This window comes from Crocuta crocuta, unplaced genomic scaffold (genome assembly GCF_008692635.1).
Source record: "Crocuta crocuta isolate KB4526 unplaced genomic scaffold, BGI_CrCroc_1.0 scaffold184, whole genome shotgun sequence".
Lineage (NCBI taxonomy): Eukaryota > Metazoa > Chordata > Mammalia > Carnivora > Hyaenidae > Crocuta > Crocuta crocuta.
In genome coordinates, this window is record NW_027530006.1 from 4534577 (window position 1) to 4556947 (window position 22371).

Sequence of the window (22371 nt, forward strand, 5' to 3'; positions counted from 1 at the left end):
GCACTCCTTCTCATTCACCCTCAGGAGAAGATGTCTCAGACATTAAAAGAAAAAACAACTTGCAATGTGAAATAAGAAAGCTATAAGCTTCCAAAGTGGCCAATACTGACTTCTGAATCTAAAATCCTATTTATTATCAATAACCATGAGTTGAAAATATTATCAATATCACTAGATATCAGTGGATACAGATTAAAATATGATTCTGTTTCATGCTTATAAAATTAAGGGAGATTACAAAGCATCACAATATTCACAGTTAGCAAACACCAGGAGAAATAATGTTCTCACTCACAATTGGTGGGAATGTGGACCCAAGTATCCAATCTAGTATTGCTTAGCAAAATTGGCATACTTGCCAATTCAACAATTCCATCCCTAATAGGAAAGGGAAACTCTCACTCGTATGCACACTTTTGAATATGGATGTCCCCCGACATGAAAAACTAAACTGTGGTGTACAATGGAATATCCAAGGGCAATGAAAACATGGCATAATAAAATGGAATGCCATCCAGAAGTCAAAAATTAGAGAAATATACCTACCTCCATTAATATGAGCACATCTGAGGAATAATACAGAATAAATAAGGCAGATTTCAGAATGGAACTTCAAGTACAGTACCATTTACATATATTTCTAAAAACTGGCAAAATGCTATATGTTTTTTATGAATACATACAAATGTAGTAAAATATAAACATACAAAGAATATGGAAAGGTATACACTACATGCATGAATGGAAAGAAAGAGAACACAGGAGCTATCAAAGGGCACTGTAGCTGCAAAATTTTACGTATTAAAATATGCCATAAGCACTTTCCCATCTTCCCTTCCTTTTGAAAAGTTTTCATTGGCTCCCTTCCCCTTCTTTTCCTTTCCATTGCCTTCCTTTGAGGTGTCAGGGCCAGCAGGTCTTAAAGTTGGGACCTAGGAGACCCTGAGGCTGGGGTAGGTGAGCAGTGGAGGCGGGGAGTGAGCAAACAGGGACACACACCAGGTAAAAGGCCAGCCAGGTTTCTCGGTCTCAGGAGTAAGTTATGAATACGGAAAGAGGAAGGCTACAATAATGCCAGTGTGTGAGAATGGAACTGGAAGTACCGATGGGACTCATGGTTTTATTATATATTTGTACAGGGGCACCTGGGTGGCTCAGTTGGTTAACCATCCGGGTCTTGATTTTGGCTCAGGTCATGATCTCATGGCTCTTGAGTTTGAGCCCCACGTGAAACTCTGTGCTGCCCTTGCAGAGCCTGCTTGGGATTCTCTCTCTCTCCCTCTTTCTCTGCCCCTCCCTCTTTCTCTGCCCCTCAAAATACTTTCTCTCTCAAAAAAATATTTGTACAGATATAGAAAGAGATACGTGTATAAATGTACATATATGTGTGAATACATGTACTCATTTTCTAGCTCTGTCTGCAAAATTCTTTGAGGTTGGCACTACTGTGTCTATTTTGTAGATAAAGGAACTGGGGGATGAAGAGTTACACAACTTGGCCAAAAGCAAAAACCTAATAAGTTGAAAGGTCAGGATTTGTACACGAGCAGTTTGAATGACCACATAATATGCACCCATGTGCTATTCTATTAAGGACAAACAGCAACTAGGGGCTGATGCAAGCGCTCACTGTTCTGTCAACCTGGCTACATCCAGAAATCAATTTACTTCCTAAGTACCAAAGAAACCTTACACTCCCCAATCCTAAAATCTACATCTTTTGCTAGACAGGTGACAACTTGTGATTGTGTGAAGAAATCAAAAAACAATAAATTCCTCATCAATTCCCTGCGGGGCACCCCAAACTGAGCCCAGTGGACCCACTGTAGTACCTGTAGTAGCTGAGCACATCACGGTCTTCCTTCTGCCCTTCTTTAGCATCTTGTGCCAATTCCCGGACACTCTTGCTGCGAATCTCCTTGTTGCTGTCCCTCCAAAAGAGCCACACCTCCTCCTCATCTTCTCCTGCTTCCAGAGCATTCTCTCCAGTAGAGACACCCTCAAATTCAAAACGAGAAAGAACCAACCTGGAAAACAAGAAGAGTAGGGAAAAAACTCATTATGTTAGAAACACTTGCTAATCTCAGATCAACCCTAGCAATCTACTGAAATCTAGCTTCACGTTCAGCATAAAGACACATGGGAAAACATTTTTATTTTCCTCAATGGCAGAATTGCAAAGAGTCAAATATTAAATTCTTCATATACTTTATTCCAGTGGTGCTCAAGCTGGGTGATTTTGTCTGCCCCGCACCCTCCCCAGGAGACATCTGGCACTGTCTGCAAACATTTTAATAGTTTTGTTTGTCCCCACTGAGTGGGAGGGGAATGATGAGTATCTAGTGGGTAGAAGCCAAGGATGCTGCTAAATGCACAGGACAGTCCCTCATGATAAACAGTTATTCAAGCCCAAATGTCAAAATGCTGAGGTTGCATTAGCCCAAGCCCAAAATTAAGTTATGAGAAGTAAAAAACAAACAAAACAAAACAAAACAAACAAACAAAAAAACCCCACTAGAACTCAGGGCACAATTCAGTTTCGGCTTTTGTTTTTTAAACATTGGCCCTACTACTAGCACTGTACTTATCAGGAAAACTGTTTCCTTGCTAAAAATAAATCACCACTATTACCAAATTTTTTATGTACCACTCAACACTTTCTGAACAGTGATAATTAAAAAGCTCTTCCCTACAATGGCTTAATATCACCATAGAATTATCTCCTTTAAAAATTAAAACTGATGATCTTACCTAAAGAACTTTAAACTCTTAATATTATTGCATATTATTATATGCATAACGCTCTCTGGCGACTTGACATTATTTTTAAACCAGTGTGGAAGGAGGTGCATGGGTGGCTCTGTCAGTAGAGCATCTGACTCTTGATTTCAGGCAGGTTACAATCTCACAATTTCTTGAGTTCAAGCCCCGCATTGGGCCTGGCGCTGACAGTGTGTAGCCTACTTGGGATTCTCCCTCTCCCTCTCTTCCTCCCTGTCTCTCTTTCTCTGACCCTTCCTTGCTCACGCTGTCTCGGTCTCTCTCAAAATAAAACTTTAAAAAATATATTCAAAAAATAAAAATAAAAAATATATTTGCAAATAAACAGATAAACCTGTGTGCAAAGTAAGTGACACCTCTGTACAGAGGCGGCCACTCCAAAAGCAAACTTAATTCTCCCATCAGGGTGATGGGCATGGAGGAGGGCACTTGTTGGGATGAGCACTGGGTGTTATGTGTAAACCAACTTGACAATAAACTATAAAAAATAAAAATAAAAAAAGACCTTTGCAGAAGAAAGATCCCATGCCAGCCCATCTGACTTCAGACCAAGTCTGAAGAAATTGAAGGGTTAAGTTCTACTATCCTAGATGCAGACATCCACTGGACTGTACGCTCTCCATCTAAACACCTTTCTCATGTGTATCTTAAATCCCAAGACCCCCACTCACTTGGTCTCAATCAGGATGTCAGCATTGGTTGGATTCAGCACGGCTTTACATATCAGTTCCTGGGTCACCGGGATCGATTTGTTCATGGACACACAGAGGTCGGAGAGGTAATCTAAGAATCTATTGAGAAAGAGAAAGCAAACAACATGTTTTCTGCAGCCATAGCAGAGGTTTGGCTCTTGGAGCCGGACTCTTCCTCAAGTGGACAGACCTAACATACCTTCGACCCAAGAAACCAGAGGCATTTTAGGTTTTGGTGCCAGCATCTACAGCACCAGCAAAACCCCAGTTGCTGTAAGAGAAGAAATCAAGAAAGGAGAAAAAGAAGAAAGGTGGCAGGGGGCGGGGCAGATGAAGACATGAGAAGGTTGGAGTGAAAAGAACAGGACAAGGAAGAAGTTCACATAAGGAAGAAATAGTGGAGACGGAGGAGGACCTGAGGGGTTAGGCAAGGCTCTGAGGCCTGACGGCCCACGCTGGAATTCCCTGTTCTCATTAGTGGTGTTTTGATGTGCGCTGTTATGTGGGGCGATGTCTTAACCTCACTTTTCTCATCTTCACAAGAGGGTAATGTAGAATCTTGCAGGACAGGACTGTCCTGAGGATTAAATCCAATAATTCATGTCAAGTGCTTATTTAAGTTGGCTCTCTGGAACATGAGAATACTCCGTGAAACGTTCTTTATCTTTAGGGGGTGGGAGGAGTCACTTTATAAGAACACTATCAGCTCTCAGTGTGTCTCAGTGTGACCATTCAAAATATGTCTATTATAAACTATTTCCCACTTCTCCTGAAATGCTGTAGATCTTAATTAGGAGTAGAAAAGAGGGAAGAGAGGAGGGGGAGGGAGGAGATTTAAGTGAATGAGAAATGACAGAACTGTAATGTAAAATAAAAACACTCAAGTGACAACTAAGTTTGCAAAAGACTCTTACTTATGACATTTGGGGGAGGTGATCTAAGAGATAAACAGGGAGTGGTAAACCATGAATGAGTGGCCATCACTGTCATTTCCTGTGCATCTACCAAGTGTCAGGCGCTTCACGGATATTTATTCTCATTCAATTTTCATAAACATCCATTTAGCATAGAAGGAAATCAAAGCTCAAGGGGAAAGTGAAAGTCACCCAGCTGGTAAAGTGCAGAACTATGATTCCTCTACCGTCTATTCCAACACCACGTTCTTTCCACTACTCACCGAAGAGTCTCTCCAGACAGGCCTAACTGAAATCTGTCAGTGGTGGCCGTCCTAAAGGAAATCTAGCCATAAGCACTCTGACTAGCTCTGTACCTGCACCTCAAAGGCATAGACATCTTCTGCTGATCAGGCCCACTTCCGCCTCACCTGGGCTCCCTGTTCTTTCGCACCAGACTGACAAATGTGTCGATCTCAGCGGCGGTGATGTGTTTTTCCAGGAGTTTTCGGTTATTGTGAAGCAGGGCAGTGATGGTGTCTTCGGCCAGCACATCATAGCCAATCTGCTTCTGCATGAAGCCAAACTGCTTGGCTATGTACTCCTTTTAAGGAAGAAAAAGAAAGGTCAGCGGGGAGAATAAAAGACTTTAAGGTTAACCCAAAACGAGGCAAAGTAGCAACCATCCCTGAGGAGAAGTACTGTGAGTAAGGGAAATCCTGGTGGGGTACCTTTCCACAACCTTTTCATCTAGAACAACAACTGCCAACTCCCTCACACCTTTCATTTTACTAAACCCACCACACAAATGTAATTAAGCAAATTATCCTGTCTGTACAGATGGGCATTTTATCAAGTGCACAGTATAAATATTAATGTGGTGACTTATTTTTCTAAAAGGTCAAAAGCTGTTTTTCAGCTCCGATTTTATTGCTAATTGAAGAGGACTTAACTGTGCCTTAGTGCTCCGTGCTACTGAATAAACACACTTAAGCCCACCTAGACATTTAGAACAATATCAGCCTATTTTGTTTTCTTTATCTGGAGTGAAAGTACATTTTCATAGCCAATGGGGAGCAGAAGCAAGTGAGGAATACCTAAGCCAGTTAATCATATTCACAGAACACATGAAAACACCTCTCGCTTGTCTCTTTGGGGACCAGACATGACATTCCATAAAAATATATGAGAAGTTAGGAAAGCCTCTTGTGGGCATCTGTTTCTATTCAAAGATGTTTCCTGCCTAAGACAGACTATTTGTTACTCAAAGTTCAAACAGCCCTTGAAATTTGGTTTAATTTTTTAAAATTAATTACCAAATCCTAAAAATTACTCTGGGTGTACACAGAGGACACTGGCCACTTTTCAGCCCATGCTCAGTAAGGATGCATGTTTGGGAATCCATCAGCCTTGAGGGACAGACTGCTGCCACGTGACAGATAATCCATAAACAATGAGCAAAAACAGTCAATGTAGCAGCAGCCAGTGGGACTGGTTACTCTTTTCACATACAAGCAAAATGTGCTGGTACACACTACAGGCTCTGATGTATCCTCATCGGAATATGGCAGAGGGGAACAGAACAAAACCTCTTTGCCGCTATGTGAGCATGGTTTTAATGCACTGGTGGTGGGATTAAAGTAACCAGAGCACCCAAAGACAACCTATCCTGGCTAATGAACAAAGCATCATAGGTACATGATACCTTCTATTTCCACAATAGCAAAGGCTAAGTCAAAAGCTTACACTTGCTAACAATGTTACATCTAATACTATAGCGCACTGCTTAAGTTTAACACTATCTTGATGACAAAACAAAAACAACTTTGATTACACAAAGAAGTTGAAATTTAAAGGCCAGATGTGGCAGCAGTCAAAAGTTTACCAACAAAAGCCTTCTGTAACACAACGCAGAGACTCGGAGTCAAGGTTACAAGCAGCAACATCTGTACACCTATAACTACTTGAACGCAGTACAGGGCTTCTCAGCCTCAGCAGTACTGACTTTCTGGGCTGGGTAACTGTTCACTGTTGGGGGATGTCTTGTGCATTCCTGGATATTCAACAGCATCTGTGGCTTCTACCCACTAGATGCCAGGAGCCCCCCACCCCTACCCCTCACCTCCAGCCAAGTTGTGACACTCAAAAGGGTCTCCAGATATTGCCAAATATTTCCTGGGGGACAAAATTACTCTCAGCTGAGAAATACTAAGTGTGCCAACAGAATTCATTGGTTTCCCTAGAATGGCAAATTGAAGGGAGCCCCCAGAGAGGTTAGAATGTTTATTTCCTGTGGACATTATACATACTGTCATGATACAGATAAGGACTTATCATACCATAAAACATGAGCCAAAACCAAGAAAAAGAAAATGTTACCAGCACAGATGGAAGATGTGAAAGGGAGCAAGAAGATTCCACTCTTGCTTTAATATAAACACACATGATCATTTTCCTAAGCTTTAAGATAATGTGCCATAAAACACTAGAAATACCAGTGTCAAAAAAAATCTCAATGAAAGGTGGCTACAGAAGGGGACTTCTCAGGTATCTGTAAGAACTCTATAATGTTATCTTCTTCTCAGGCTTGCAAAAAATGTATTTCCCATCTAAGGGCAAACATAATCAACTATTCTCTAGCCATTAAGTAACTACAGATGTAAAACTTAAAACTCATGAGGCAAGTGAACTTCAGGGAGGAAACTGCCCATCACTTCCCATCAATCCTGAATCCCAACCTGGTTTTTCCTGTAGTCTTGCTGGGAGTGTCTCAGGACCCTGTAGCAGAGCCGGCAGATATGTCTGAAAGGAGCGTGCCGCTGGTCCCCAAGCTCCTCCAGCCGCAGCATTGGGCCATCGCCACAGTCTGTGAAGGGGGCTTGTAACAACTTGAAGATCTGGTTGTGAGCACGAAGCATAAATACCGTCACCATTTCATGTGTTAATGGCTAGCCCTCTGTTGCAAACTAACAGAACCTCCTAGGTGGCTGCACTTCACAGGTCAGTCTCTCTGCATACATGTCAGTAACCTGAAAATTGTATGCCCATTCTACAGTCCACCTGGACCTAACTGGTCCTCAAACCTTCACAGTACAGTGTGTAGGGCTGTGGTTACACACTCATTACCAGATTCTAGGCTGAAATCACACTCCTGCATTATTGCCTAGTGGTATAGCACACAGTCAAGGTAACCTTGGTTTCCTCACTAGTATAATGTAAAGAATACTACCCAGCTCACAAGGGAGTCCTAAGGATGAAAGTAGATAAAAACTGTCAGTTGCATTAATATAGGGCTCAATGAAGGCTTCTGCCATGGAATCCATCATTTTGTTCCCTCATGGAATTGCTTGTGGAAATGAGCATTGGCATTGAGCCAATCTAATCTGGGAGGTCATCCCATAAAACAGCTGGACATAATTCATACTTGGACTGGAAACCCTTGCTGAAACATGATGGAGTGTTAATAAATTTTGTCTTTCATCAACCACCAGGAGAAAGGGTTCTCAAATCCCAAGTTCCTATGGAGAGCTGTGGGAGGAGTAACTAACATATTTTTCTTCAGGTTTTAGTGGCCAGGGATTTCTATGCCAAGCATACAGCCCAATCTCTAATAGCTTCAGAGAACTCTACGGTATGCATTTCTGGGCACTTCATTTACCCTGTCACTTACTTCCCTACGGTTTGTGTTTATGCCAGCTTACTTAAATTTTACCAGATAATAGCATCCATATATGTCCTATAAGCCATTATTCGTTCTTAGTGGTAAGGTCTTGAGGTGATTATGGAGGTCCCTGTAAGAGTCTATCCAGGCCTGAGTTTATCAAATCCTCCAAATCTCCCAGCTCAGCCAAATGAAATAATGTTAAGAACACATGGCACTTGTTATTATTTTTGATGAAAATACAGTTGTCAACTGAAGTCTTCTTGGAGTTCCTAACAGGCGAATTCTTACATGTTGACATTCAACAAGTGTGTTGTCAATTTAACTGAGCTAATGAAAGCCTGGGTGGCTGCGTCAGTTAAGCGTCCAACTTTGCTTGAGGTCATGATCTCACAGTTAGTGAATTTAAGCCCCACGTCGGGCTCTGTGCTGTCAGCTCTGAGCTTGGAGCCTGCTTCAAATTCTGTGTTTCCCTCTCTCTCTCCTCCTCCCCTGCTCATGCTCTCTCTCTCCCTCTCAAAAGTAAATAAACATTAAAACATTTTTTAAAAAAAATTTAACTGAGCTATGAAGCCATGAAGAGACACAGAGGAACTTTAGATGCACATTACTAAGTGAAAGACAACAGTCTGGAGAGGCTATATACTGTATGATTCCAACCACGTGACATTCTGGAAACCGCTGAACTATGAGGCAATAAAAGGATCAGTGGTTGCCAGGAGTTGAGAGAAGTGAGTGGTGAACAGGCACAGTACAGAGGATTTTTAGGACAGTGATAATACTCTGTATGAATCTACCATGACGGATATGTTAATACACATTTGCCTAAATCCAGAGAATGCATAGCACCAAGAATGAACCCTAATGCTAACTCAAGATTTGAGGAAATTATGATGTGTCAATGTAGGTTCAGCAATTGTAACAAACCTACCACTACAGTGGAAGATGTTAACGATAGGTGAGGCTATGCATACGTGGAGGCAGGAGGTGTACGTGAACTCTGTGCTTTCCATGCATTACCGTTAGGAACTTAGAACTGCTTTATAAAATCCAGTCTGATTTCTTCAAAAGTCTTCCAGGTGGGAGCCACCTATGTCCCTCTTTAAGAGCAGTAATCCCACCCATTTCTTACAAAGATCCCAATATGGTGCATCTAACAGACCTGCTTGAGGATATTCTGCTCTCTCATCAGCTTCTGCCGTTCCCTGTTAGGCTTGGAGAAGACCACTTCAAGCACATCTTGACCAGAGTTCGTGCCACCAGTGACAAAGTAAACCAAGTCTTCCAGCAGCTTGGTTACAGACCTTGGGGGGAAAGAAGCTATTAGAGATTGGAAATGTTGGACATCTAATACGTTGAAAGCTTTACCTTGAAAGACCCTGACCTAACAAGCCACTTAAACGCAAGCAGATCCACTCTTTCCAATTTCCTCAAATGGGACAACCAATTACCAAAAAGAATAAAATATGCACAACACATTATTGTCCATAAAAGGATAATCACCTTCACAAAATATGAGCCTTCACATTTTATGTCAGTGTAACTGTGGCCCCTGTCATTTAGTTAGGAAGTTCCAGAGGCCAAACTGGTGACAGAGAAAAAGGCAGGTCTTTATAATTTTAGAGACTGTCAAAGAACTAAATGTGGTTCTTGAAAATCACAAGTTGAAGCCACATATAAATACTAAGGCCTGACCCTTTCACACAAAGCTATTCAGAGCTGGCATTCTCTCTTTCTGTAAACAACAAATTTAAAAGCTCCACAGTGGTTGAGGTTGAGTATGTATGGTTCTTACGGGAAGCCCTTACCTTCTTTCGTTCTGAGTGATGGTGCCTTTCTCCAGCTTCCCAGCTATGGAGCCCAGCACCTTGCTGGCGTCATTGGCAAAATCCAAGTCCCGAACCTCAGCAGGAGAAACTGGAACTATGGCAAATGCTTCCTTATCCTCCTTCACAGGGGAGGTGCCGATCTGAAAAGCAAAATGGTCTTTTATGGGACTGTCTCCTGGATTGAGACAATAAAACATTAATCAAAACACTGTACTTAAGGGATAGGGCAATCCAAGAAGCTGGAGATATCCGGCAGTTAGAATCAACTAGACAGAGAAAAACATCTGAAAGGAAGTACCTCAAGTCATTAACAGTCGTTACCTCCAGAGATTGTTACTATGGGGAAGAGGGAGGCAGAAAGTGGGCTCTGGTATCATTTTCATTTTACACCTTCATTTGTGAAAGGAAGCATGTTAAGACTGTTAAAATCTTAAAACATTTTTACAAATACATAGGGAGGGGTGCCTGGGTGGCTCAGTTGGTTAGGCATGTAACTCTTGATTTTGACACAGATTAAGATCTCATGGTTCCTGACATTGAGCCCCGCATAAGGCGCCCGCTTGGGATTTTCTCTCTTTCTCCTTCTCTCTCTCTGAGCCTTCCCAACTTGTGTGTGCGCTCTCTCTCAAAATAAAACATTTAAAAATAAATAAATAAGGGGGAGCCTGGGTGGCTCAGTCGGTTAAGTGTCCAACTTTGACTCAGGTCATGATCTCACAGTTCATGAATTCAAGTCCTGTGTTGGGCTCTGTGCTGACAGCTCAGAACCTGGAGCCTGCTTCAGATTCTGTGTCTCCCTCTTTCTCTGTCCCTCCCCCGCTTACACTCCATCTCTCTCTCAAGAACAAACATTAGTTTTTTAATAAATAAACAAAAAATAAGTAAGCAAATACATAGGGAAAAAGCCAATGAGCAAAATAATTGACTCAGAGTATTATAAGGGCAGACAATGTACCATTCTTTTAACTCTTCTACATACCTGGAAATGTTCATAAAAATAGAAGAAAAAAATTCCAGTAATTCCTCCCATCACTAAAAACAATGTAAGAGTATCATTTCACTTTTTAAAAAATCCCTATGTTTGTGTACTTATGTTTTATGACCCTGGAGAAGGTAGTCAAGGAGAGGTGGGCTTCAGGTAGAGAAATTAAAGGGGCTGATATAAATTTCAAAAAAAATAAAACCGCCTATTTAAAGACAGAAAGAAAAAAAATAAAGATTGGGGACAACCAGCTAGGTATTTGATATGCCTCAAGGCACAAACATTCTCCCAGCCAAAATCATCCTTCACACAGACATGAAATCCAGACAATTGCTCAACCTTTAGGGCAAAAGCCATTGAATAAAAGGTTCTGGTTATTTTAAAAAGCCTGGGCTTGCTTTATCCAGGTCCCTTGGAGAGAATTCTTTCACTGCATTCAAGTTTGTCCATGACTACACTCTGGCCAAAGCAATAAAATGCAGCTCCCTCCTACCCGATCTGTCCTCAAGGGAGCCCTTTCATTAGGGAGCACAAGACCAAAGGAGTCAGCCAAGTTCCAGAACTTACTTTCAGCATCACAGGTTTTTCTTCTTCTTTGTCGATGGGGATATTTGTGCTGTGAACCCAGGTATTAGTACACAGGTGTCTGAGCCGGACATAGGAGTTTCTGAAGGGGAAAAAAAAAGGATCTGAGGGACAGTAATTTTTAGGTTTTCTAAACCCACTGGCCTAGTAATATTTTCCATCAAAATAAAACGGGATACCAAAACAGTTTCCTGCTACATACAGTAGGCAATATAAACCAAGGCACAAACGGATCCACACCAAAATAATGATTCTAACTTTGTGATATGCTGTATTTCTAAATATAAGATCACTCCTGTGAATGAGTATCTCAGAACTGAGCACGAGACAGAGTAACAAAAAGTATTCACAGGGTACATATTAATGCATATCATGAGAAATGATAAAGCAATGCATGAATTTTTCATAAGGATCAATAAAGCAAAAAATAAAAAATTACCAGGATAAAATATGAGTCAATATTTAATAACCTTGTGGTAAGAAGGCCTTTGAAGCATGTAACAACATACAAGGTCCATAAATTTGAGAAGTAAAAGATGGACACACTTTATAATACTGTTTACATTTTTTATCTCCCATTAAGGAAAAAAAAAACACCACAAAAAGCAAAAACCATCATGAGCAAAGATGAAAGAAAAAGGATTGGGAAAATGAAATAATAACGAAAAGCATAAAAAGGTAGTTAATCTGCATAAAGAGATCTTTAAATCAATAAGAAAAAATGGTAAACTGGAAAGGTAAATAGGACAAGGACATCAGCCATTAATTTAATAAAGCAATATAAACTGCCAATAAACTTGGAAGTATATATTCAATCTCTTTAGTAAACAATTTGCACAAATAAAAACTATAATTTTTCTGAATATCTTCCAAAGATCTTAGAGACTGACATAACCCAGTATTTACAAGAGCTTAGGGAAACAACCTCTCCTCACACTCATGGTGAGAGTGTAAACAGGTAAAACTCTAGAAGGGAGTCTAGAGATGACAACCCACGTACAAACCGGGGCATAAGTATGCTCAACAAAGCATTATTTATGGTAATAAAAAAGTAAACAATCCAAGGTCTCAATAAGGAACTAATTATTGTACATATAGTGGAATACTAAATGGTTATTGAAAAATGATTACAATTGATATTTATTTACTTGGAAATATGTACAAATTATTCAGTGAAAACAATGTTAAAAAATAGCTTATAATTTTATTAATGATAAATTATATAGAGGTTATCTACATGCCCAGAGGCTTGTCTAAAACTACATAAACACTAATGTTAATAGTGGTTATCTCTGTATGGTTAAATTTTACATAATTTTCCTTGCTTCTTTGCTCTCCATGATGTTAACATATTTTTGTCTCTTACAGTGAACACGGATAATTTTACAATGTTTTCTAATTTTGCTTTAAGAAAGTAATTGAAATAATGGCATAATTTTGGCATCAGGAATCCACCACATCAGTGAGACAAGATCAGTGAACATCAAACAACTGTAAATAACAGGAAATGCAAGTGAAAAAGCATAAAGCTGGGAGATAGTCAAGGGAAGCACTGAAGGAATTTTAGAGGAGATCAGTGAGGCTCCACAAAGTCATGGATGTTTTTGTTACAGAAAAATTGAGTTGGAACTTTAAACACTGTTGGGGCTGGGGCAGACAAGGGACCACAGAAGTCATTTGCATTAAGAGGAATTTAGAGAAATGGTAGAGACATGGAAAAGAGGTGGGGACAGGGGGCATCAAACCAGACATCTATCTTTAGTACATCCTCTCTGCCTTCCGCTTTCACTCATTATAACTGTCTTGAACATTCTAAGGTAAGGGCAACAAGAGTGATATTTAACTAAAATGAATATACATGAAACAACATGAACACGAAACCTGACAGATATGTGCAAATTCTTTTTCGTCTGAGTGACATGGACTCATTTTCTTAACTTCAAAATATAACCAAAGCCTGGAGCTTAGCTTTTAATGGGATGATTACCTTCTATAAAGTTCTATGTCAAATTATACTTGAGACACAAAAAGGTCTATCAATTCATCCCAAATCTCATTCCCAATCCTTAACTCAAAAGCCATGATGTCAAGACAATTACAAAACAGCCACAAAGTTGGATGCTCTCCCAGTGTTCATCTAAGGCATCTATTTTACATATATTGCAATTTTATTATCTTGTTTAGTATATCCAGAACTTGCCATTATCCTTTTCAGTTCAGCTTGGAAAGATTTTTCTAACCAGTGACTATCACAAAAATTTCTTTGGTGATAACATTTCAGAGACATTCATTTATCTACTTTCGGACTTCCTGATCTTCAAACAAGCAATATTTAGCACAACTTTAAGATGCAGGGAAATGAGTGCACCACTCCTATGGTTTTTTGATGCCTCCAGAAGACTAAAGAATAAGAAGCCCATTCAATTCTGGCTTTCGGGCCTTGGGTCAGGGGCAAGAGTGGATAAAAATTTTTAAAACTAAGACCAAGTCCAAGATCGTAACTGATAATTAATACTAGTAGACCATGCCAGACACTTTTCGCATGGTGAACACATGCTTCCATTGTTTAAGAGTTTAGAACCCATCTACCTATGGACAACTATCCACCAACACAGTTTTCCAATTTGGCTATCTGACCTAAAAGCTTAGACCTCCCCTTCCTACAGGATCATGCAAATTTCTAACCTACTGGGGAATAGGGCCACCTAGCACCTCACTCTTCTTGCCAAGGAAATACATGAAACACCTTATGATGGAACAATGTGGTATTTTACATAACAGTGTTCTGGTTTTTGCTATCCCTTGCAAACTAAAACATCTAACATGTAATATAAATGTCATTCCCTTGTCTCCTGGGAACCTAAACAAATTCATTAAATAACTTCCAGAAGAGAGGACATGATATATGGAAATTTACATAAACCAAAATGCCATTGAGCTCTCCAGACCTATTTAGTTAAGAAGTCAATGAGAAAGGAAGCTTTTAAAAGGCAATCTATCCTACCCAAATCATAATTAAAAAGGATCTCAAAATGGATCAAAGATCCAAGAGTAAAAACCAAAAAACATAAAAATCTTAAAACATCAGCATAAATGGTTGTGACCTTGGAACGTGCAATGGTTGAAGAAACTAAAAGCATAAGCAATCAAAGAAAAAACAGATTGGACTTTGACGACATTAAAAACTTTTCTACTTCAAGAGATACCATCTAGAAAGTGAAAAGACAACCTAGAGAATGGGAGAAAATTCTTGCAAATCATTTATCTGGTAAGGAATTTGCATCTAGAAAAAAGAACACTTAAAACCCAATAATAAAAAGACAACTCAATTTTTGAAATGGACAAAAAATAATAAAAATTAAAAAACAAAAAAACACAACGAGGTACCACTTCACACTTACCAGAATTGCTCAAATAAAAAAAAGAGTAACAAGCATTGGAGAGAATGTAGAAAAGCTGGAACCCTCACACAAAGGCGCTAGAAACGTAAAATGCTGGATCCATGTTGAACAACCACCTGGCAGTTTCTTAAAATGTTATACAGAGTTACTGCAGGACATAGCATTCCACTCCTAGGTGTATTTCCAAGAGAATGAAAACTTATGTCCCCCCAAAATGTGTACAAGAATGTTTACAGCAGCATAATATTCAAAAAGGGCAACAATCCAATGGGCATCAAGTAATAAGTGGATAAGTATGAGGCACCTGGCTGGCTCAGTCAGAAGAGCATGCAACTCTTCATTTGAGGTCATGGGTGTTCAAGCCCCACTTCGGGCACAAAGAGTACTTAAAATATAAATAAATAAGTGAATGAATAAATTTTAAATATAAGAAAAGGATAGGTATTAGCCTTTTTTCTTTTAAGGAATTTTCACACCCAGCATGGAGCCTAAAGCAGGGCTTAAACTCACGACCATAAGATCAAGACCTGAGATGAGATCAAGAATCGGACAACCAACTAACTGAGCCACCCAAGCACTCCTAACCCTTTTTTTAAAAAAACAAAACAAAACAAAACTAGGGGCACGTAGGTGGCTCAGTCAGTTAGGCATCCAACTGGATTTCAGCTTAGGTCATGATCTCTAGGTTGGTGGTATGAGTCCCACATCGGGCTCTGAGCTGACAGCTTTCCTGCTCTCTGTCCCTCCCCTGCTCTCTTTCTCTATCAAAATAAATAAATGAACATTTAAAAATAAAACAAAATGTAAAAAAAATAAGTGATGGAGTGCCTGGGTGGCTCAGTTGGTTAAGTGTCCAACTTCAGCTCAGGTCATGATCTCACAGTTTGTGGGCTCAAGCCCTGCACTGGACTCTGTGCTGACAACTCAGAGCCTACAGTCTACTTCAGACTCTGTGTCTTCCCCTCTTTCTGCAACCCCCTACTCTTTCATGCTCTCTCTCTCTCTCAAAAAGTAAACATTAAAGTTTTTTTAATTAAAAAAAATATATGGATAAATACAATGTGGTATAACCATATAATGAAATATTATTCAGCAGTAAAATAAAATGAAGTACTAATACATGCTATAATATGGATGACTCTTAAAAATTCTAAGTGAGGGGTACATGGGTGGTTCAATCGGTTAAGCATCTGGTTTCAGCTCAGGTCACGGTCTCACGGTTTGTGAGTTCAAGCCCCACGTCAGGCTCTGTGCTGACAGGTCAGAGCCTGAAGCCTGCTTCAGATTCTGTCTCTCTCTCTCTCTCTCTCTCTCTCTCNGCCCTAACCCATTCATACTCTTTCTGTCTCTAAAAAGTAAACATTAAAAAAAATTTTTTAAATACTAAGTGAAATAAACCAGTCTCAAAAGAGCACACAATACATGATCCCATTTAAATGAAACATCCAGAAAAGGCACACCAATAAAGACAGGAAGCAAGTGACTCTAAGGGTGGAGGTAGAGCACAGGGAAATAAGAGTTACTGAGAAAGGGTGTGGTGTTTTTTTGGGGGGAAAAATGTCCTAAAACTGTGATGTAAGTTGCCCAGCATTGTTCATAAAAACTACTGAATTAAGCACTTCAAGTGAATCATAGGTATATGAATTATATCTCAACAAGTTTGTTACTGTAAAAACAAACAAACAAAACCCCAAAAAAACAGAAAACAAAACCAGGGTCAACTCAGTCAGTTCAGTGTCTGACTTCGGCTGAGGTTATGATCTTGCAGTTCATGGGTTCAAGTGCCGCCCTGAGCCTGCTTCAGATCCTCTGTGTCCCCCCCTCCCACTGCTCCTCTCCCACTCATACGTGCTCACGAGCTCTCTCCCTCTCAAAAATTAACATTAAAAAAAATATGTTTAAAAAAAATCTGTAAATCAGCTAAATCAGGGCTTCCAAACCTGGGGAATGCAAAGCTATGCACATACTTGGGATTTCCTAGAGAAACACCTCTAGCTTTCCCCAGATTCTCAAGGGATTAACAACCCAGCAGAGTTGAAGAACCAAGTGACAATTTTGCTGCAGGGCAAGGAAAGCCCTCCTTGCAATGTCAAGTACTCTTGCACATGGACACTGTCCTCCATTCATCACTCCAACAGCACAAGAGAAAGTTCTCCTCTAACGCTGAGAGCACCCACGCTGCAGCTACCGGTCTCACTGATGGTGGGCTGCTCGGGGCCAAAGCAGGGGTGGAGAGGAAGGACAAGGCCACTGGGAAGAAATGAAGGAAACCAAAGGTCAGCAGATCTGCAGACGGCACACCTTGCTCGAATCCTTGTTTTGCCAACAGGCACTTGCGTGCACCAGCCCAGGGAAGTGGTGCTTTGGCCGCTGATACCAGCTCAGCACAAGCTGGTAGGTTTTCTGCAAAAGGCTTACAAATAGGGATCGGAGTCTACTAACCTCTGGGACATTCGAGACAGGATCTTTGGGTCTCTCTGATGTTTGATTTGGATCTAAATAATGTAATTTAAAATAGCACATACACAGTCAAGTGTATGGAAAATGATGAAAAGTTAATTTGTATTAACAGGTTATTGAGTCTGGGTTCAGTCTGTGGAATGAAGCTGCTTCTGCTGTCTCTGCTTAAAAAGTAACCAGAGATTGCAAGGGAGCTGTTAAATCTTACTATTTGTAACCAGTTATGTGTATGAATCAGACTTTTGTTAATATGGTGCCAAAACCCCCAAAATACAGAAATGAATCAGATGCCACGGCTCATAGAAGAATGTAACCGCTTTCCATAATCCCCTATCTCACATTTTTCTCTTTATGAAAAAAAACCCTGATTTTTTTTACCTAATAATTATAAACTTATAAAACACATGTATACTCATTAAATACTTGTCTTTATCTCAAAAATAATGTGTAAAATCCACAAATGCCAAAAAAAAGTGTTACTAACCAATGTTGTGTTGAAGACTGAGAAATGTCCACACTACTCTATTTTAAACATTTAAGATTTTGGGCTCTGCAAAGGAATGGGCTGACATGTGACATTGCTCTAACTCTCTGAGTTTCAGTTTCTTTTTCTATAGGAAGGGGAAGATACCTTTTGTGAAGGTGAAATGATGTAACACAAAGTATTTTGCACTGAACATAGCATATGCTCAGCACTCAATAAATACAAGCCATTATTAATATCGTTGCTGGTTTTGGGGTTAAGCATGAGCCTTCATACCATTTAGAGGCCAGTTAATCACTCCACCAAAATGCATTCTTATCCAACAAAACTAAGAGTCAAATTTAATAAAATTAAAAAGACCAATGGTCTGACATCTCAATACTATATTCGGGGAACTCCAAATATTCCTTTTCTCAGAATTTCTTTACAATTGTTTCCTCAGTTGACTAGGAGATCTCTCAAGTTTGGGAACGAGGAAGAGAGTAGAGGAAACTAGAAATATGAAGCTACTTGAGGGGTGCCTAGGTGGCTCGGTGGATTAAGTGTCCAACTTCAGCTCAGGTCATGATCTTGCAGTTCGTGAGTTTGAGTCCTGTGTCAGACTCTGTGCTGCTAGCTCAGAGCCTAGAGTCTGCTTCAGATTCTGTGTCCTCCTTTCTCTCTCTCTCTCTGCCCCTCCCCTGCTCACATACATACAACTCTCCTCTTTTTCTCAAAATTAAGTAAAACACTAAAAAATAAAAACAAGAAATAAGAAGCTATGTGAGCTTACAGTTTTGACTTGTTTACCTCAATAAAACACTTCTTATCCAACTACTGAGAGCTTATTAATTGGTGAGCCATAAAAAAAAAAAAAAAAAAAAAGAAGGTAAGACACCATTCCAACAGGCAACCAGAACAAATCTTTTACAAGAGCTTTGAGAAAGGCAACGGTGATGTGGATCCCAAGGAGCCCAACCAGGCCACAGACACCAGTTCTGACTCACTGAGGATGGGTCATGTTAGAACCCTACCTTGGGACAAGGCTATCACCTCCACGGAGAGTAGTGGGGTCCAGCTCAAAAATGGAGGAGATGTCATTGCCCTCAGGCACAGAGACCAGGGAGTACACCATCTTTTCTTGGGCATTTCGCAACCTGCTTCGAGAGGCGTCCTGATCAGGGTCCACCTGAGGAGGAAAAGTCATCAAGTCATGGAATCTGCATGCCAGACCCTTCACTCACTATAATCACTGCACAGTCCACAGGAACAGGGAAGAAACAATAGTGAACATCAGCAGTTGGCAGGAAAAGAATGAGAGTTTCAGAGAAGTCATAAAAGATGATAATCGGCCACCCATGCCAAGAATATTGACACTCTACCTTCTTGTGTTGCAATAAAAATGTTTAAACAATGCAGGGTTACAATAACAGATGTCCATGGAAAGAGTGATATAGGTGACGAAGAAGTCCGTATAGCTACATCCGTCTGCAGTAGTTGGAAGAGAAAAGAAGCACTTTGAGAAAACTCATCCTGTGGATTTGGTTATGGGTCATCGTGTTAATCTACGGTTAAACGGTCTAGCAATAATATGATATAGCTCCTTCCCAGGAGAAACAAGTAAGCCTGAATCCAGGTGTTTGTAAACAGAGATTCCAGTGTGGCCACGAAAAATATGTGAGAAGTCAGACTAGCCCTGAAAAAAACATTTGAAATTAATCAAGGAGTACTGCCGATGACAATCCAGGGGAAAAGGGGCCTCTGCTGCGATGTAAGGGATTTGGCGGAGATTGAAGAAAATCTCTGACAGTCAAGACTAATGAACAATGATGAAAGTTTTCCTGAGAAACTGTGAGAACACACTCTAGGCTCCAGAGCCCATCTGCCTGAGCGGATCTAAGCAGCAAGCTCAGACTATCAGGTCCTCTCATACACTTTGCACAGTCTCTCCCAGTACTGAGACTCTACATGAGATTATTTTTAATTTTTAACATCCTTGCACAATGACAACACCCACCTGCATCTACCAGGAAAAACACATTTCCTTTGTCACTAACTTGCTTTGCTTGGGCTGAGGCACTGACTCCTTTCCAAAACAGGAATGGATAAAAGGAAATTAAGTCTAACAGGCAACAGGGAGAGCAGGAGAGAATTTAATTCGAGGGACTAACATCTAAGATGGAGGGCAACAGTCTGCTCTAGGAGTTCATCTGCAGCCCTAACGTTAGTATGAGAAAAGGAAGAAGGGAGTTGGGGGAGGAAAATGAAGGAATGGAGAAACAAAGAAAATATAAATGCCTCTTTTAATACCCAAAGGCTCTGTCTCCTCCTTGCTATACCCTCCCCCAATACCTTGTAGCGTTACCTCAACAAACCCACAGCTTGTTGATCTGCCTATACTCAAGTGGGAACCAACTGGAGATTACCAAACATTCAGTTCAAGAAAAAAGAACGCTGAATAGAATTTGTCCTATTCTAACTACTTTTACTTGCAAAGTCTTCCACAAGCCACTTTCAAAATAAACCCTGACCAGATTCTGGTTTGAGACACACAGCTTGGCTACTGATCTCAGTTCAGTTTCAGACCCCCCGGCAGACTGAAGAAAATTAAAATTGCACCAAGTGCACTCTATCTGGACCTGTGACTGAGCAACAGCGTCATGTTCTTTGTGTTCAGTCGGCGTTTGCCACCTAGTGGGAGGAAAGGCACATGTACAAAAGGCTGCCAGACAAGAGCTAGTATGCGTGGGGCTCATTGGTGCTGCTGAATTGAGAAGGGTGAGCCCAACAAGCTAAGTAAGATTCCAGGTGAAGATTCCCACACACACTGGGTGCCAAACCCAGCGAAGTATGTGACCCATGAGCAGAATCAAGCTTCCTCTCCCAACTTTTACAACTCCAGCTTTTCTGCCCAAGTCTCCTAGCCAACAAGAAGGGGAGGGATGCAGGAAGGCTCCTTCCTGCCTCCTTGCAGGGGCAGGAAACTGTGTTGATGGCCTGGTGGGTACAGGGTGAGCCTCCCAACCCCTCCTCCGCATGAACAATAACCACCCGCACACCATTCCAGAGGAGCCAGGAAGATGCAGTCCAGATCTGCACTCAAGCCTGCTGGCATATTCCACAACCATGGCACACAAAAGCATGAGAGAGATAAAAACATGACTGAACTCTGAGAGACCTGAGCCATGTGATGAGTTAGGACCACTCTCTGGTTCCTCACTGGTCCAGCAAAGATCGCAAAATCTCCCCTAACTCCTTTCACTCAGCTGCTGTGCAGCCCAGATAAACTTGTAGATATAAAGGCACTAAAAATGCTACTGATCTTGTGCAACTTACATAAATGCTACTTACTGAGAGCTTACTAGGGGCCACATCTTATGCACCATGACTTCGTCCTTAAAACAAGCATATCCATCACTTTTACAGAGGAGGGAATGGAGGCCCAGAGAGGAGAAACTAGCATGTGTAGTCACACAGCTCATACGCGGTGGGTCTGCCATTTAAACCCAGGTCTGCCTCTCTTCCCTGCCCTGCTTTTGATCCTTATGTTCTTCCTCCTGTACTACAAATGGCAGACCTCTCCTCACATATCAGCAGTCCAGGAGAGCAGCTCCGTTCCTCACAGAGCTCAAGGTTCAATTGCACATCAGCTCTCAGGGACAGAAGCCACAGATCTCCTTTAAAAGTAATCTCAGAGGGGACACTTACTCTATGTGACAACTCTGATAGCAGCACTGATACCAATAGATCCAAGTCATGCAAAGGCAGTTCTTTCTCTTAAAATAAAGAAGGTGCAGGGATGAGAACCGCCATATAAAAATACCTCTTCCAGCCCAAGCCTCCCCAGACCAGCCACATGAACACCATGCACAGATGCTGGGCAAAGATTTCCCTGCTAAGGAGTCATCTCTGTCTCTAACCTAGGGGCATTCCAAAAGTTCCATTAACTTCTCCACCTTAAAGGTAGAGATCCCTTGACTAAGCACACAGAAAGAGCATCATCACTGAAAGTCTTGGACCAATCGAACACAGGGAGTTATGACGGCCTTCAAGGAAAGCATAGAACAAGACCCATGTTTAAGGCATCCTAATGTTTCCCCGTCCCCAGCAGTCAATGACAAGTGGAAGTTTCTTAAATGACAAATGGCACTTTCCCAGCACTCAATGACAAGTGGCAGGTTCGAGATCATTTGGCCTCACCCTACCAGATGGAGACAAGAAGGCTCTTGCTCATACTTACTGAGGGCTGAAACTCCAGGCATTCTTCCTCAAAGTCAGGGTCTACCTGATGAAAAAGAATCATTAGGAAATTAAAACATCCATTGATTTCTCCAGGACTCGGCCCCACTTGCAGGAGACTTCAAGGCCTGCGAACATCTCTGAACAGCTAAAATCTTGTCCCTTCCCTCTGTTCATGAAACCAGCATGCCACAACCACACACGTCACATGAGTACAACACACAGGGAACGATCTGCAGTTACCAATAGACGGCTCTCAAATGTCGACAGAAGAACACAATGAATTCGCTAGCAAAGCAACAGTTAAATGCCTGAGATAAATAAAAAATCAGTATCCAGTCACTGATAGTCCTGCTTAATTTTAGTTAGACATAAAAAACTTGTG

The 22371-nt window shown here is 40.9% G+C and overlaps 1 protein-coding gene across 5 annotated transcripts in view; it reads right to left on the minus strand.

Moving 5' to 3' along the window:
• ITPR1 (inositol 1,4,5-trisphosphate receptor type 1) overlaps positions 1-22371 on the minus strand; it is a 331759-nt gene that overhangs the window by 164088 nt on the left and 145300 nt on the right. For 4 of the 5 annotated variants that reach the window (XM_077763745.1, XM_077763744.1, XM_077763743.1 and 1 more), the window contains 9 exons: positions 21988-22032; positions 18782-18936; positions 11406-11505; positions 9836-9996; positions 9190-9331; positions 7105-7263; positions 4798-4970; positions 3453-3572; positions 1833-2027 (listed from right to left, as the gene is read on the minus strand). In XM_077763745.1, the coding sequence (XP_077619871.1) occupies positions 1833-2027; positions 3453-3572; positions 4798-4970; positions 7105-7263; positions 9190-9331; positions 9836-9996; positions 11406-11505; positions 18782-18936; positions 21988-22032 (1250 nt within the window). The remainder of the gene's footprint in view (positions 1-1832; positions 2028-3452; positions 3573-4797; positions 4971-7104; positions 7264-9189; positions 9332-9835; positions 9997-11405; positions 11506-18781; positions 18937-21987; positions 22033-22371) is intronic. The other variant, XM_077763742.1, reaches the window with a different exon arrangement.